Source organism: Mus pahari, chromosome X (assembly GCF_900095145.1).
Source record: "Mus pahari chromosome X, PAHARI_EIJ_v1.1, whole genome shotgun sequence".
Taxonomy (NCBI): Eukaryota; Metazoa; Chordata; class Mammalia; order Rodentia; family Muridae; genus Mus; species Mus pahari.
In genome coordinates this window covers 97,404,139-97,422,766 of record NC_034613.1, presented here as the reverse complement: position 1 = coordinate 97,422,766, position 18,628 = coordinate 97,404,139, and the positions used below count along the sequence as shown (strand labels likewise).

The 18,628-nt window shown below is 31.7% G+C and overlaps 2 protein-coding genes across 3 annotated transcripts in view; one reads left to right on the top strand and one right to left on the bottom strand.

The window, feature by feature from the left end:
* The window catches only part of Pof1b (POF1B actin binding protein), a 55,905-nt gene extending 55,387 nt beyond the window's left edge, over positions 1 to 518 (top strand). Inside the window, exon 17 of the mRNA XM_021188007.2 lies at positions 333 to 518. Coding sequence (XP_021043666.1) covers positions 333 to 338 — 6 coding nt within the window. The 3' untranslated portion in view covers positions 339 to 518. The remainder of the gene's footprint in view (positions 1 to 332) is intronic.
* Positions 519 to 5,735: 5,217 nt separating this feature from the next.
* Positions 5,736 to 18,628, bottom strand: part of Znf711 (zinc finger protein 711) — a 29,589-nt gene continuing 16,696 nt past the window's right edge. Inside the window, exons 3-8 of one of the 2 annotated variants that reach the window (XM_029534474.1) lie at positions 15,455 to 15,610; positions 14,695 to 14,832; positions 12,470 to 12,604; positions 11,626 to 11,670; positions 8,825 to 8,968; positions 5,736 to 8,421 (exon numbers count right to left, since the gene is read on the bottom strand). In XM_029534474.1, coding sequence (XP_029390334.1) covers positions 7,244 to 8,421; positions 8,825 to 8,968; positions 11,626 to 11,670; positions 12,470 to 12,604; positions 14,695 to 14,832; positions 15,455 to 15,610 — 1,796 coding nt within the window. In that variant the 3' untranslated portion in view covers positions 5,736 to 7,243. The remainder of the gene's footprint in view (positions 8,422 to 8,824; positions 8,969 to 11,625; positions 11,671 to 12,469; positions 12,605 to 14,694; positions 14,833 to 15,454; positions 15,611 to 18,628) is intronic. The other variant, XM_029534473.1, reaches the window with a different exon arrangement.

Sequence of the window (18,628 nt, the reverse complement as noted above, 5' to 3'; positions counted from 1 at the left end):
CTGTACAGAGGAATAAGTTCCAAATATATTCAATAAGTTCATAAATGATAGAACTGTATTTATTGGCTCACATATTTCACCACATATTTTCCTTTAAATATGACAATAAGAACAAAATTACCCTAATATCCTCCCTCTTGCCTTACAGTCATTTAAAACATAGTCCTTAAACTGGAGATTATAATTTTATTGAACACTCTATAAAATAGTATATAAAAGTGAGATACATTTCTGTTAGCAGTATACATACCCAACTGAATATTTTTAGTAACTATGTACATGTAAAAAAATAACTGTGAACCTATTTTAAGATATATTTTTTTCTTTCCTAGCCATGAATGGATCCATTCTACAATACTACAACCCAAAGGAAATTTTCTTTGTCTGCATCAGTATTTTGTTATTTTTCTATTGTTAACGTGCAATCAAATTGTGAATCATGGTACTACCCCATGAATCTAATGGGATGATTTAATTCTAGAGATGAGTTCCCCATCATTCAGGAGAACTGAGTCTTTTTTTAAAAAAAGCACATTGATAAATTTGATATTTAACACCATGCAAATGGGAGAAAAGTGACCTTTGTGTTTAAACCCTGGTTGCAGACGGTGTAGAACCTAACCTGTTATTTTCATATAGGGTGCTTCCTATATGTTGAACTTTTTCATACAATAGAATCTTTACAAGTTATTCTATTATGCTAAATGTGTAACTTAGCTATAGGATTTCAGTCCTGTTTTTCAGCAAAGCAGAGGCAAATAACAAATAAAAAAATAGGTTAACTAGAACATGAAATATACAGCCTTACTTTTCTCACATTAAGCTTGTGACTAATATGAGTACGGCAGTGCTAACATATCTTGGAAACAGCTAACAGGTGGAGGTTAATTTTGTTAATCATAAAAATGAGCTAATATCTTTTAAATAAATGCATTCATTGAATTATACATTGTGCAACTTTGTTCTAAGTACATGTCAGTGACTGGGAAAATCTGTTCTTTCAAAAAATATTTTCTGCAAGTGATCCCATTCACTTTGTAAAAAACATAATACTGTACTGTAGTAGTGGGGCATAAGAATATAGAATTTTTCATAGTGATATACAGACATAACATTGAAATATTGCATAGTCATAAAATCTTTAAATAACAAAAATAGCAGTAAGAGATACTTGATAGCTGTATCTTACTTGGAGAATATTTTATAGTAGAGTCTTTGATGTAGTTAGAAATTTGTTAGTGGAATTGTAATGACGTTACAAAGTGATACAAGTATTTGTTTATTATATTATAATAAGGAAATTTCATAATATAACCCAATAAAAAGGTACAAAACATTGCCCATCAAATTAGGATTAAGGTAACAAATATATTCAGGTTACATGTTTAGTTCATATTACTAAAATATCTATAGAAACCTTTATAAAATTCTTCAATGCTTTATAGGCATATTCTAATTATTCTAAAAAGCAGTTAGTATAAGCATGGCTGTGGCACTATATGCGCTAGAACTATGATTTAGAAATATTTAAAAGGTCTTGATATGAAATTGAGTCTTATATTCTTATCACACTCAAGCATTAAGTTCTCTGACATGAATAAAATTTCTATTTTATCAATATTTTATGATATAAAATGTTAATGTTTCATATTTACAATTCCCCTCTATTTTATGAACAGATAAGTTCTCTCCTCTGATAGCTACCCATATATGCAATTATGCTAAAAGTGTATGGTTTTTTGTCTATTACAAAAGTTACAATGGAATGCTTTAATTACCTTGACAGAAAAATGCCATAATTACAGTTTGAAAATGATAATGTCTTTTTCAAAATTACTGAAAACTAATGATATCCAGAATTAAAGAGCAATTAAGAATACAATTTGTTTGATCTAAGATTGTGATTTAGAGTCATATGAATGTTTCCCATTTTTTTTAACCAATATTTTAAGATCAATAGAAATAAGAGGAATAAAAGTGATATTAATTAAATTATATATTTAGTTCTGGAGACGGGTTCCTCCAGTCATTCAGGAGACCTGAGTCTGGTTTTTATACATTGATATATTTGATATAACAACATGCAAATGAGAGGGAAAAAAAACCTTTGTGTTTGAATTCTACTTGCAGGCAGTGTAGAACCTAACCTGCTATTAGGGTGCTTCGTATGTTCATCAACTCCAGTGTCATCAGGTGAAGATGTCCATTCATCTCATTTCTATTTCTATATGTTTTCATCTCATTTCTATTTCTATATGTTTTCACTTTAGATTTGTTAAATAAAATGGAAACTAGAGAGTGTTATACAAAATATTCTTATGTATCTAAATAAAATGTTAAGCATCTGTATTGTCTTTGTGAAACTTCAAATAGAATTTTAGCTTATCTTCCTATTTTACCAGGAAATATTTTATCCTTTGAATGTTTATATAGGAGCTATGAGGCAATTTTGTAAAACAAGCACAAAAGAAAATTCTTCTTGATGTAGCCTATAAGAGGTAGAACTTTAACAAAAGTTTGACATCCAGCTTGTGCAAAATTTAGTTTTTTCTATGTGCACACATGGTTTTCTAAGATATTTTCTTCCCATCTCGGTACTGGCACTTTAGCCATATTATTTTTTTCCAATTTGAACAATATGAAAAGAGCGCAATTTTTAAAAATATTTAACTATCAAATTTGCACCAGTTTAAAAAAAGTCTGTCTTTGCATTTCTTTCTTTCTCATTATTGTAATTTATAAAGATCACATTTCTTTAGAAAATAGAAATTCTTTTGAAAGTAAATGTTTTCAAATAATTTCCTCAAATGACCCATCTTCACCAGGATACACCATTACAAAATTTACTTGATTTTGTAGTAATTTTTGTTCAACTGAAAAATACATTGTTTCATGCTTACTCTAGGATAAATAGTAAATAAAGTATTTCAGTAAAGAGTATAATAAGCACATTTTTCATTGATAAAAGTGCCTAAAATTTACTCCAGAACAAGACATAACTTTTTATTTTATAAAGCAATAGTGGGATTGCTATGTGACACAATTACATGATAGCCAGTATCAATTGTCATTCTCAGTGATTTTCTTGAATTCATCTTATTAATAATTTGCTTATAAAAAAGCAGGCATGGTGGCATATACCTTTAGTCCCAGTGCTTGAAAGGTAGAAACAAAAAGATCTCTGAGTTTGAAGGCAGCCTAGTCTAGAAAATGAGTTCCAACATAGCCAGGGCTACACAAAGGAAACTTGTCTCAAAAATTTGTTTTAAACAAAAGGTTCTTTAAACTCCCTGGGGCCTCCAGTTGCTTGGGAGTTGGGTGCATCATTTCTGAATGAACATAGACCTGGAAGTCCTCTACTGTATGTGTGTTGGGGGTCTCATATTAGCTGGTGTATAAACCTTGTTTTCCCATCCCAACGTATTAAATGTTTTGATATTCATGCTACAGATATCCTTTGGGGGGGACTTTACAATATAATGCCTTATTTCTATACTGTGTTTGCTAATACAATCAGAATACTCTATTTGGTTCAAGGACCTACAAAGCAAACCAGTGTATTTAAATGAAGAAAATATAGGTATTTTAATGTAGTTTACTAAAGGAGTCCAATGAGACAATCATGCTGTGGAAAATATCTGTTCCTAGGATAAGAGTTTGTAAGTCAGATGGGAGGTGAATAAGACTTGCAAAATTACTATCAGTAATGCCAACTTTTCCAATTTTTAATGAAACAAAATTCCCTTTGGAATAGTTACTTGTAAATGTAACATTTATTCACCAAATATAGTTTTCACCTCACAGGATTACTGCTGAATAAGCTCACCCTTCCTAGTTCTTTCTGAACCTCTGACTGGCTGGTTAAACTCAGCTGTTCTAGCTCAACAGTCTCCAAGCTGACTGATTCAAACTGGCTTCTCTCAGATTTTGATTGAATTTGTTTGTCCTCAAGCTAACTCTGCTTATCATCACTGCATGTACTTTACAAACTGATCTCAACTGAACTCCATTGAATTGCCTGAACTCAAGTTAACTTCACTCACTGAATTTCCCCCACTCCCGACTCACATTGCACTCCTTTAATTAGCCTCTGTTTCCTGTCTGGTCTCTTGAGAGCCAGGCATATCTTATCTCTGACTCATTCTGTGAAATCTTTCTCAGTTTCATCACTTTATCTTCCCCTTTATTAAATTTCACTTTCAAACAAGGCTGCTTCCTTCTACAAACTAACTTTGCCTTCATTGTTAGGGGAATAATATAAATGAAACAAGCTTTGTCAAATAATGTTAATCATTAAAGATGTTAAGATGTTTAAGTGGGTTCTGAAAGTTACTCTTGAATTTGTGTGTGTGTGTGTGTGTGTGTGTGTGTGTGTGTGTGTGTGTTTGTATAAATTCTATGAATGGTACAAAGTTGATATTGACAGGTTTCCTGTTTGAGACATAAGTAGAATTTAAGAGCCCTTTCTTGGAAAATAATTCCCAGATACATTGTCCATACCATAGACCACTTAAAAGTGAGAGTTGAATGAATCTATCTGCACGCAATGGCTATGAACTAGTCTGTAAAAGGAACTTTACAGTTAAGTCCCCTATAGGTATTTAGGGCAGTCATGTGCCAGGAAAACCTGTTCTTTTAAGGACAATCTTCAGTTTATAATGTGACTTCTATCTTGTTTGGACTGAAGTTTCTTTTAGGGACTATTTATAAGTAAAGAAATAGATCTTATTTAGTTCAATTCTACTATAAACACAAACACCTTCTTATATGGTACCTTCCCTCAGCAACTGTGATAAGTCCTTACATTTTCCAATATGATCCTCAAATACAAACAACAACAACAAAAATGTGTTTCATTCTTTTAAACCTACAATGATTTCCCACTAGAAACTCGTAAGACTCCATCTCTTATGAGTCCTACTCACTCATTGTCTCACAACAGGTTATTTTATCTCAGACTCTTAGTCTTTACAGTTTTCCTTTCCTTGTTCTTAGTGGCATGTCCTCAATATGGCTTTTCTTTATCCACTTACCCAGTTATTTAATCAAGGGCACCAAAGTTTTCTTGACTAATACTAGATGCTTTTTATCTAACACTTATTACTCAAAAGCACAACATGTGAACTTGCTAGAAATGTAAAACTTTAGTTACTACAACTAAATTCAAATTAATAAGATCCTTAGGTGAACCTTATAATTTGTGGAGCACAAGTTTAATGCATGGAGGTAAGAGATTTCTTCTGCTGCTTATGGGCTGTAAAGAATAATCATTCAATTGGCAAATGTTTAACATATATGGCAGTATGATTCATGTTAAATAAAAACTATTGGAAAATAGCAATTATTGTATGCTTATTTTCAGAAACAACGTCCAAATAAATGAATCAATACTTTACTTTTTAAATGTATATTGGGAAAATAATTATTCTCATTTCTCTGAACTCATGTAAACAGTTTAAATTTTTTTAATTTGCTTTCTAATAGACAATCTCAGATCTTAAAATGAGCACTTTTATTTATAGCATTTAATCATGGTTTTATCAAATGACACCTATTTTTGAGGAATAAACATGATGGAATCATATCTGTTTAAATACATACCTCACATTAACACAAAATATTCAACAAAATATTTTTAAATGATCAAATTACTTAAGAGAAACTTTAAATGAAAAGTCTTTAATATGGAATGAAAATTATAACAGAACTTTAAATAAACTTATAAAACTTTGAAGTGCAATAAATGCTTTTTATTGTATGCTCATTTCAATGAGTAACATTTAGAAATAATAAGTCCACATAACAGTAACAATCTTATTTTACAGCGTGTACATCATTTACAGCCACATAACACACAAGTTTAGTAGATTTTCCAAATTTAGTATTCTGAAGTTAAGAAAGATAAAAAAATTTGTTTTCAAGTAACAGATTCTTATCTGGTGCAAAAACAGAAAGGAGAATATTACTTAAAACACAAAGCCACAATATTGCATGAAGTAAAATTACACATTAATTATGCTGAACAGCTGAATATAAACTAAATTAGGGGAACTAGAACTTAAAAGGACATATCATATGCATTACATTTATGAACAGGATTTTCATTAAAATTCCCTACACCAGGTTTTAATATTAAGCGCCATTTTGATTTGCAGCATGCTAACACAAAGCGTTGTTAAGGGATGCATATTTTAAATTTATACACTGTAAACTGAATACCCAACTCCAAACTCTATTGGCAGCATATTGTTTTGTTAAATACTGCATAAATACCACCTCATTGAAAATTTATGTTAAGAATATGGTATATAGATTTTAAAAATCAAATTTTTCAATAATGGCATAAAATTGCACCTTTAAACATTAGAGCAAGTAAGACTTGAAGAGTCATACTTACTAAAAATGCCCTAAAAATTCTAAATATTTTAATATTTAAGAAAACTGTTCTCTCAATTTAACATTTAGATTATAAGAAACATAGTGTCGACTTTTTAACATACCTGCATCCATTTTAGAAAGTCACATTTGACTCAAACACTTTTATCATATATGCCATACTGAATCTACTTGAACATCAAAACTGGAACTTTTTATTTCTTATATTTCACTTCAGGTTTAAGCACAGAATGCTATGTCTTAAACTTCATATCCTGTGATAAAATATCAACAACTCTGAAGTTCTTTTTTTTAAAACTAGGACTGAATCAATGTAACTTGTTTTTTTTCAGAGTGAGATTCCTTGTAACAAATACACAAAACATTTGCTATTTCTGGAATCCAATGTCCAGGTACAATATAAAAGGTTCAATGACTAAGTGACTGATGGATGACTGCATTTTCTTTCCCCACCCTATTTCTAAAATTGCATAAAAGTGAGGCTGCTTGCTACAGCAAAGCATTTCTAAATCAGTTATGCATTCTCCTTTCAGAAACACTTATCTCTAGTGTAACCAATCAAATAAGGTGTCTTCACTTTCCCTCTGTAGCTTAGTTATGCATATAATACTGATAAATACAGTTAAGTTCCTCTGCAACCACCCTATGGTACTCCTTAAATTCTTTATATAATTTTCAAAGGGCTATAAGCCTGCCTTTCTATTCCAAATATTTTAAGATCTTTAATACAAATAATGTAAATTTAATGATTTAATATCAAGCTTCGAAACCAGATAAAACTGTGGGATTTTCCTCCCAAATAGTATATTTTATTTTGTAAATAACTTCTTTCCTGATATCGATCTTACTACATAAGGGTCTCCTTGTGGTGCCTCATTATATGCTGGTTTTTTTCTGATGGTCTTCGGAATCCCTTTTTGCAGAATTCACACCTGTGTGGATAGTCTTTCGTATGTATTGAAATCACATGTCGTTTGAATCCAGATGCATCTGTGGTGCTGTATTCACAATATTCACATTGGTAAATCTTCCTTCCAGTATGAGTCTTCATGTGCTTTTTCAGCTCATTCTGTTGTCTGAATCCTCTCTTGCACCTTTTACACTTCAATGACTGATCTTTAGTATGAACTGAAAGGATATGACCACTAAGAATAAATGGATCTGAGGTTTTAAAGTCACAATGCCTACACTGATGAATCTTCCTACCCTTATGAATATCACTATGTTTTTTAAGCTCTGAAGGACGATGAAAACCTTTATCACAGACTTCACATTTGTGAGGAAAGTCCTTGGTATGGACAGATATGATGTGCCGCTTAAGGTCACTTGAGTTGGTGCTCTTATGATCACAATGAGGACATTGGTGTGTTTTATGTCCTTGAAACAAATCCAGATGGCGCTGAAGCTCTCTCTCATCACCAAATGCTTGAGGACAATGCTCACATTTATATGGCAAGTTGCTACCATGCTTAGACTTAATGTGAGTTTTCAGGTTTGATTGATCTGCACACCTGAATGCACAATACTGACATTGATATGGCTTCTCACCAGTATGGGTTCTCATATGTTTCTTGAGTTCAGAAGGATGACGAAAACCCTTTCCACACTCAACACAAACATGAGGAAAACTCTTGCTATGAACAGCCAGCAAATGTCTGTTTAACAGTCCTTGTTCAGCAGTTTCATAGTCACAGTACTTGCACTTGTGCATCTTCGGTTCCTTGTCTCTTAAAATGAGTTTATTTGAACTCAGTGGGCTAGCTTCTCTGTATCTTCGAGTGTATTCTGTAAATTCATGGGTTTTATCAACTTTGTTTATGAGCTTATGGCTTTCTAAGTGGTTATGGAAACTCACTTTCTTGTTAGTTGTAAAATCACAATCTGTACACTGATACTTCTTTCTCATCAAATGGTCAGGATGGTTCTTCATGTGTCTTTTCAAGAATCCCCTGGATTTAAACTTTTTTGTGCAAATATGGCAAGGGTATACTGTCAAGGGCTGTCCATCAGGACCTATTATAACAGCTGAAAGGGGGAAAAAAGGAAATTATAACATTTGATCACACTTCTTTAAAACAATGTTTAAAACAATTTCCTGAAACTAAATTTTACTATGTAAAAATACTACTTGAACAAAAGCCTTATATAATAAAAATGCATACTATAAAATATTTGTAGTAAAGTTGTTTACTGAATAAGTGGCTCTCTCCTTTAGATTACTCATCTATGGCATGAAATATAAAAAAGAATCAAGCATCTTGATAATTAAATCCATCTGAAGATTGTCCTTAAAATATCTTTTGAATAAGGAAACAATATGCCTTTTTAAAGCATCAATTATATACTATTAAAATATAATTATCAGGGCTGGAGATATAACTTAGTTATTAAGAATACTTGATGTTCTCATACAACAGCAATGTCTTACCCGTTTGCCACTGCCTTGTCTCTCCCCTTCTCCTCTTCTTGATTTTTTGTTTAAGAGCTTTGTTTGTGTTCATGCTGTCACAGATTTGAAGGTACTGTGCTGCTGCAGTGTTTCTGTTTTCTAATGCTGAGTCAAAAGTGTTTCCTGAAAACAAGCAAGAAAAAAATATTCAACTGCATACATTTCTAGTTGGAGGATTTTGGCATGTAAATTACTTCAGGAGACACCGTGCTAAATTTTGGTGTTAAATTTCACAAAGTACGCACATTTTTCTCACTAATTCTCATTAATTTAATACTCTTGTGTACATGCAAGCACATTGGTATGATATTATATAACTTAAGTTATTTCAACATGACCATCCTAAAGGAATAACTGGTAAGATTAACATAAGAAACATTATAAGAAGCTATACAAAAATATGGCATCAAACCAAATTTTCATGAATAGATCCTGATAAAATTGAAGTAATTTGGCAAGGAACATATATAGGTAAGTTAGCCAATATTTGTAAAGGAATTTTAAAACAGCAATATGGCTACTGTGGTAAGAGATCACATCCAAAGACCTTCTAAGACTCTGTGATCCAGCTGGAATGATAAACCCTTAATTATTGTTGCTGGAATATAGACATGCCCTTAGTACACACCTTTAATCCCTAACAAAGAAGGTAAGGATAGCTGTAGAAGGAAGCAGCAACCACATTTAAAAGTGAGGGGCAGACAAAGTGATGAATCAGGAAAGTTTTGAGATAGCGTGAAAGATAGAATATGTCCAACTCTCAGAACAGTGCAGAAAAGAGAGGCTACTTAAAAGAAAAGCACAGGAAAGAGGCAATTTAAGAGAGAAGAGCAGAGAGATAGGGAGAGGAGGCAGTTTTACTAGGACACGCTTACAGACTGGTGGAGGGGAAGACAGAAGGAGCCAAAGAATAAGGAACCAGAAGATTAGAACAGATTGCCAGATTTAGGTTAAGAGTTTAGAAAGAACTAGAAAGGATAATCTTACTCAGTAGTAAACCTCTGAGAGACAATTACAACTGTTGAATAAAAATTACCTTCACAAATGCAGTCATGGTAGTTTTATGTAAAATAGAGGATACATGTATATTTTAGAATAATATATGATATGAAATTTATACTTTAGACTAACTTCTAGGATTAAAACAGACATGACAAGCAATTTGCTGCTGTTTCAATGTGATCAATGCATATAAAATAAAGTCTTTAATAAGACAAGTTCTTGAAAGTCTATCCTATCATATAATTACATTGAGGTTTAAATGAGCATGGCCCTCAGGCTAGTATGTTTGAATGTTTGTTTCTCAGTTAGTGGAACTGTTTGGGAAGGATTAGGAGCCTGTTGGAGGCAGTGTGACCTTAGGAGAATGTAAGAGTGGGCTTCATTCCTCCTTAGAATAAGGAACAAAATACCCATGAAAGGATATAGATACAGAGACAAAATTTAGAGCTAAGATGAAAGGATGGACTATCCAGAGACTACCCCATCTGGGAATCCATCCCATCATCTGCCACCAAACCCAGATACTAATGCACATGCCAGCAAGATTCTGCTGAAGGGACTCTGATACAGCAGTCTCTTGTGAGGCTATGCCAGTGCCTGGCAAACACAGAAGTGGATGCTCACAGTCAGCTATTGGATGGAACACAGGGCCCTCAATGGAGGAGCTAGAGAAAGTACCCAAGGAGGCTGCAACCCTGTAGGTGGAACAACAATATGAACTAACCAGTACCCCAGAGCTTCCTAATCGGCCATCATTGGGAAGGGAGGCCCCTTGGTCTTGTAAACTTTATATGACCCAGCACAGGGGAAGGCCAGGGCCAAGTAGTGGGAGTGGGTGGGTAGGGGAGCAGGGGCGGGGGTGGGATATAGGGATCTTTCGGGATTCTTTAGGGATAGCATTTGAAATGTAAATAAAGAAAATAATAATAAAAACAGATTTCAAAACCCCATCCTAAGGGCAGTTTCTCTCTCTCTGCTGACCTGCCTGCCTGTAGATCAGGATGTAAGTTGTCATCCCCAAGCCTGATTGCCTATTTGCCTGCTGTCATGTTTCCTGCCATGATAATGGACTAACCCTCTGAAACTGTAAACAAGCCCCTAATTAAATGCTTTGTTTAATAAGAATTGCCTTGATAGAGCTCTTCACAGCAACAGAAGAGGAACTAAGACACACATTAATATTTTAAATCTACAAGACCATCAGACTAAGATAAATGCTGTGATGTATTGTTTTTTATTTGTATTAAATCGACATTTTAGAGTCAAACTACTCATGGGAAGAAACAATAATTATATACTTTGTCATGAAAATAACCTCTCCTTTAAGGAAAAGAAACCTATCTATCATGGAATAACATTAAAGTGTATTAAACTAAAAATGTTATTATGCTGGGACATGGATTTATGATATATACATATTAGATGTTTGTCATAGAAATTAGAAAAACAGTTTTAAATCCAAGAATGATATTAATAAATGGTTGATATGAACACTTGCTCTTCTTCTCTTTAAGTAATTTGTACAATTTTTTTCTATAGCAACCTTTCATTGCCCATGTGGTAAATTGTCTAGTACCTGTATCATTAGAGAAATCCAGAGTGGACTTCATTCACAAATTAATACACATTATATTTACATGTTGGTTGTTAAAAAGAGGCAAACTCCTATATAAGTTCTATAAGAGATGAAGTCCAACAAATTTGTCTAGAGTCACAATCTAGTTTTTACTTATCAGATAGTACATTTAATTTATGTCTCTTTTGCAGTGCTCTCTCACCTGTTGCTTGACAATCTTCATACCTTCGGGAAACTCGTCTTTCATCTATAAAAAAAGGACTAGTTATGAACTGATATACTGCCTATACAATTACTACCAGATTATATTTTAATCTATAAAGTTCTACTTTTGCTACCAATTTCTCATTAAAATACACTTGTTATTGAAAATGTCCAATAATTAAATAATCCCCTCCACTGAAAATAGGGACAATTATCTGCCTCCTTAGAATTGGTAATATCTAGAACAGTTTTACATCTTAAGTGAAAACTGAGTAGCTATTTCTGCAAAGTATCCTCAGCAATGAAGATGTTAAAATACATGCATAACTGCTGATGAAAGAAACTTTGAGAGAACCTTAAATAAATTAATGCATTGTACATTGGAAGCTTGGAAAGTGTAAGCTACATAAAAATAATGAAATTAACAAAAGACATAATGTGGTTAAAAAAAACTTAGTGAATACATTCTAAAGAATTTGATTTTCTTCCAGAACCTCAATTTTATTATTTGTGTGTCAACAACTGATATACATTTTTACAAAAGAGAAAGGATTAACTTTTTAAAGGTCACTCCTACTTTAGGAAAATAAAATATTTTATGTTGCTCACTCATACAGGCAGGATTTATAATATATTCTAACAAAAATGCATTAACCAGGGTTTAGTAGTATAAGATATGTGATAAAAAGCCATGAAAAGTAACTTGTGATGAATCAATTCACTGCAGAATATTTTATTCATTTAGCTAACACACCGTGGCACTCTAACACAGAATATTTAATTGCTCAAAGGCATAGTCAATACATACTTTATTTACTTAGGTAAAAATACTAGTGTCCTACCATATGATGCAGGAGAGACAACAGGGGAAATTGTTTTATTAACATCAGAGTCCTCAAGCTGAATCTCAAGGGGAGTTCCTTCCTCTTCCCCTATAATGACTTCCATGCACAGTTCATTTGATATATCAGCATTACCTAAATTTTGGAAATAATTGCTTACTTACAATCTCAAGTATTTAATAAGTGGACAAAAATTCCAAACAATTTAAATCTTTAGGTTTTAAAGATTTCATCTTAGTTGATTTCAAAAGTATAAATTTAAATTAAACTTATATTCAGTATTTTTGGAAAGTAGTGTTTCTAGAAGACAATTTTTCTCCAAATTATTAGTGTCCTATATTAGAAGTGAGTGCCATAAAAATGGCTTTTAAGACAAGGTCTTGCTTTGCAGCCAAAGCTGATCTAAAACTTGCAATCCTATTGCTTCAGCCTTCCGTGTCCTAGAATTACAGCCATGCACCATCATGCCTGGCTCTGAAAATGATTTTTAAATTTATAAAACATGTATGCTTGAAGAGGGTGTTATAACACATATGGCACTGAAACTTATCAAAAGGGTGTTATTCCATAAATTTTCCTGATAGTTTTTTGGAACTCAGAAAGTATGTTCAATATAATATAGAGTAAGAAATGCTTTCCCATACTATTTTGATAGTACCGTTAGTGTAATGATTAATAATCAATATACTAATCATTGAACAAACTTTTAAAAATAATTATAATCATATGTGATTATATATATGTATATACAAATATAAATATAAATATAAAATACTGTTGTTCAAGAATTAGACACTCTTCAAGAAGCTAGACTTTTAAGTATACTGCTGAGAGAAAAAGAACATATTTAAAGATAATAGTATTGAGGTTTACAATTTTTAATCATAAAGGGAAAATTTATTTCTATTTAAGGTCATAAATATAACGTCAAGTTTAATTTATGCTTTTCCTACAATTCAAAAATGTGTATCTTCTATTTACTATAAAAGAAATGTATAAAAACAATTGAGGAAAGGCAACTTCTTGTTTCTCCTCTTTAATAACCACAGATGCTGGTCTAAGTTTTCCATGTTCCTATCAAATTATGGCATTAGATAAACCTGTATCTCAGTTTCCCATAGCCCATCATGTCTCATTTAATTAGTGAGTTAAAATTTTTAAGATTTAAGATGAAATAAGCATTATTTAAATAAACATTTTTGTTCCCTAGCACTAAGTGTTTTGATAGTTTCAGCTATGATATGGAGGTAGAATTCAGCTCTTTGTGGTTGCTAGAGAAAGACATGAGGAGTAGTTATTATAGTGCAGCATAAATAGAACATAGCACTATCAAGATAATTCTATGAAAAGGAGGCTCTTGCCCTTGTGTGATAAAATAGCATGTTGTCAGCATGGCATGGAAACAAATACAACCTCAGACAAGACTGAAAAATGAGATGAAGACAATGTAGAAAAAAATAAAAGGTCTTGAAAAAATAAACAAAAAGTATGAAGAATGTCAAAAGAAAGCATATGAATAGAATATTTTACCCGGTGATCCTGAGTCCCAGGAAACCCTAGTAACAATTACCCATGAACAGCATAATAAATTAACATCCTAGCTTGTATAAATACTTACCCACCCAACTTCTCAGTGACAGGAGATCAAACAGTTAGCCCTTTCACTGCTAAATCCAAAGAGGCCAAAAGTGCTTACTGCCATGTAGACAAAACACTGGCAGTAGTGTTAGACAAGTGCTCAAGTTCTAGAGTTGTCTTGGGCAACTTATTTTCCCTGAGGATTTACTTGCCTTATAAAAAAGGAATAATACTTTCTACCTCAGAGATTAATTATTAAAATGAAATGAAACTTAACAGATATAAATATTTTTAAATTTATGCCTATGTGTCTGTATGCCTGTGTGAATTTATGTATACTACGCATGTCTATAATATATATATTCAATATATGATTCAATTTCTATGTATTTTGAACTTCATTACATCAAAACTATAAACTTTTCATCTCTTTGTAACATATTATTTGAGATGTAATGTTCACGTATTCTTCTCTGAGTAATATATTGGTTCAGGAATGTCTAAAAGGACCCATACTTAAATATTTGCAAGAACAGGCTTATTGCTTTTAACTCAGCTGATATTCAGTGCATCTATGGTAGTTATCAATTGCTTTTAAAGTTGTGTTATTGCTTCTTGTAAGTCATTGCAGTGCCCTTTTATCTTACTGATATCATCCTCTTCTTGGGAAGAATCTTTCACGGCCATGTAAACCATTTTCTCTCGCTGCATTCGGCTCTGGTCAAGCACTCCAGCTACAGAATGTCCACTGGTGTATTCACTCTCTGTGACAATTTCTGTCCCACCTTAAAATTTAAAAACACGTATAAACTCAAAATATATCATGGAATAAATCCCTGAATTAATGAGGATATACAGGGTATATAAATATTTTTAAAAACTTCAAAGTGCAATTAAAATATGCATGTAAATTATACCTTAGACATCACTCGTTTCAGTTAACAGCTATACTATATATGACAAGCACTATAAAAATTTGATATATATTTACCCATTCTTTTCTCATAAAACCTTATTGTATCATTATCATTATGGCCATCATACAGATGACGACACAAGGTCTTAGAAGAACATAAAAGTTATTGAAGATTTTTCTCAGTTAAGTGCTAGAAGTAGGTTTAAAAATACAAAATACCTTCCTCTGTCATCAATGCTCTTACACACCCATCATAATTTTTATTCTAATTCAAATTATTTTCATTTGTTTTAAAATTTTCTGCCATAATAGTTTCATATCTGAAAAAATTCTGAGCGACATTTTCCCCATTTCCACTTTATATGTAGATATTCATATACAGTTTTAAAAATACACTAAGAAGCCTATGAATATTTTTTGTCTTTTGAGAATTTTAGAATAATCCCCATGAAAGATAAGAATTCTATCATGGAATTAAAATAGTTTTGTACCTATTTCAACATCATCTTCAGCCTCTGCTTTAAAGATATATACTTTTATCACTTCTGAACCAAATCCATCTTCTTTAACATCTTCTTGTGAACCATCACTACCGATTTTTAATGGTGTGTTCCCCATATGCTCTAACTTCTCTCCCACATCATCCACTGCAAAATATAAAGGAAACTACTTCAGTAAAAGGACTACTGACATTTAATGAGTGTTAAGCCTAATGACAAAATGTCTTAAACACCTACCCACTACATTCCCTCAGTGACCTATTTGCAGTCACTAAAAATGGTATGTTTCATGGAAAAATAATACTCAAGATCAAAATAATACTCAAGTTAAACAGAATCAAAATTATATTAAAATACTTTTTATAAAATTAACATTACCCAAACCATGTTTCTGTATAAGAAGCACTGAAATTTAATATAGCAAGCATATTTATGTAGGCCATTTTTTCTTGAATGTGACTTGTGATTTTCGCAGTTTATATATACTGCCTCTGTGATATTAATATGATTCTTAAAACTGCAGAGAATACAATTTTAATATAAATATAAGGAGTGACTTCAAATAATGTGTCATTGCTTTTTTGCTTTTTTGTATATGATGTTTTTATATTCACTGAATCATTAAGCTATCTAGTTAGGTATTTGCTTCACATGCATTTAAGATGATAAAATATGTGATATTGTTTAATGTTTTTTCATATATATATATATGTATATCAAATAAAATAAAAAGATCATAGAAATACTAAAAAAAACAAGTAAAAATATTAAGGAAAAATAAGTTGTTCATTCATTGATTTTAAAACAATATTTATAAAAAAACTTTTAAAAGGTCCAAAAATACAAATTTGGAGTTTGGAATCATCATAAGTTGACAATAAAATACTCTCACTTAATAAATAATCCATCAATAGATGTAAATAGGTTAAGTGGACATATTTCTATCTAGATCACACTAATTTGAAATTATAATTGAAATCTAAAGTTCATGTAATAAAACAGATTTTTGGGGTAATTCTAAACTATGTACTACAATTTTAGCTTTAAATATTGAAATTATAATTAATTTGCCCTCACTGCTTTTTCTGTTAGCATTTATTTTCTGATTTTACTTCTACTTTTAAAAAAAGTTTCATACTTTAAGTTTAATGTACCCACTGTTTTCCGTTTATTTTAATTATCTCAGAATGAACAATTTTTAAATGTATGGAGCAACTGAATTTGTTCTGTATTTTCATCTAATAAATAATAGATATTTTTTAAAACTAGTGTGTACTTTGAAGAGTTTAGCTTTACCAATATTTATTTAATATTATTAGTTACAGAAATTATTACATTAACAAAGTTTTATTAGGAAACCAAATGACTTAATATATTCTCAAATATTTTTCTTCCTAGTTTGAGGACATAGAGCTAAGTAGCTCAAGCAGGCCTAGAGCTTGCAAACTTCCTAACTGAGATTATAGGAAAGAACCTTAACTACAGGATTAGCACTAGACTTTTCAACGTCAGTTTTTTTTTTTTCCAAGACAGGGTTTCTCTGTATAGCCCTGGCGGTCCTGGAACTCTGTAGACCAGGCTGGCCTGGAACTCAAGAAATCTGTCTGCCTCTGCCTCCCAAGTGCTGGGATTAAAGGCATGTGCCACCATGTGATAAAAAGTAAATGCTTAATATTCAAACTTAATTTTTTGCTTATCTTAAGGCATACCCCACTGTATTGATTCTTTAAGTGAGCAATATAACACCCATAAAAAATTCTATCAGCATTAAAGAATGTAAGTAAGGTACACTGTTTGGCAGCACTGAAAAGGCTGGATGTTTTTAATGTTTTTTGTAGATCACTGGCACAATTTGAGTAAAATATACAGTATAATACTAATTTTGAAATTTTGATTAAAATGTAATTACATCATTTAGTTCATGCCTCTTATGCCTCCCATGTAAAACCAACACCCTCCTAAATTAATGACCTCCTTTTTAAAGCCACATAGGCTTTTGAGTTTGTCCCTGTTTATGGTACATCAGTAAAATTATGCTGTGGGTATTATATAACTATGCAGTGTACTAATATATTACTGTGATTAGACAATTAACAAAAAATCTCTGTTATAATGCAGAAAATGAGAAAAACAAAAATCATACTTAAATTTCAATGGTATACCATGCTCAGGTACAGAGCCAAAAGAAGTCAAAATATTTACACCCAGAAAAACTTCTATACACTTTTCCTATTATCCTTAGTCATACTATTTAAGAAGTAGAAACTAGAAAAGTATACATCAACTGATGAATGGGTGAACAAAATTAGTATACATGTATAATAGAATATCATGTGGTAATAACATCAATGCCACACATGATCAATACTATGATATGGATGATCTTTGAGAAACACAAAGACAGAAAGGAATGGTCATATATTAAATGATTCCATTCACATGAAGTATATAAATGAAATAGGCAAAATTTATATACCATATTTATTGTTGCATGAGAATGAATACAGTAGGGATTAACTTTAAGAGATTATCAGGTTCAATTTTGGCATAATTAAAACCTTTTAAATTGTTTGAAGTGGTGATAATTCAATTGTTGATATTTGAACAAACAATTTAAATCTTTAGATGAGTGAATTTTGTCGTATATAAGTTCTATCTTGGTAAATGAGTTATATTTTTAATGATGCAAAGATGTCAACATTTTCTTTTGTTACTAAAATTTGAAAGATCTGAATGGTATTTTCCTATATGAATTCACTTTCATAAATAAAAAGTCTTAGTTACATTATAGTGGATCATTATGAAGGAGATTCCTCATTCCAGTGAAGCTTTTCACAAAGGAAACAACCACCCATGAATGTCTTAAATAGATTTTTAAAAGAGTTCAACCAGCACATTAGACAAACACAGTTACTGTATATTCAATTCAATGCTACTCAACATAAGTGGACAATGTTAGACAGGTGGTGGGATAAAGAAGGTAAGCTTTAGCTTGAATATGGATTGAATTTAGATACAGAGAAAAGTAATTCTTTAACTCTAAAGCCTATCCTAACAAGATCTAAAAGTACACTAACAGGAAGCTAGAATCCGATAAAACCCTTCAACTTCAGCCCTTAAATATATTGGAAAGTCTACTTTGAGGCCAAAAAGTAAAGGACATCC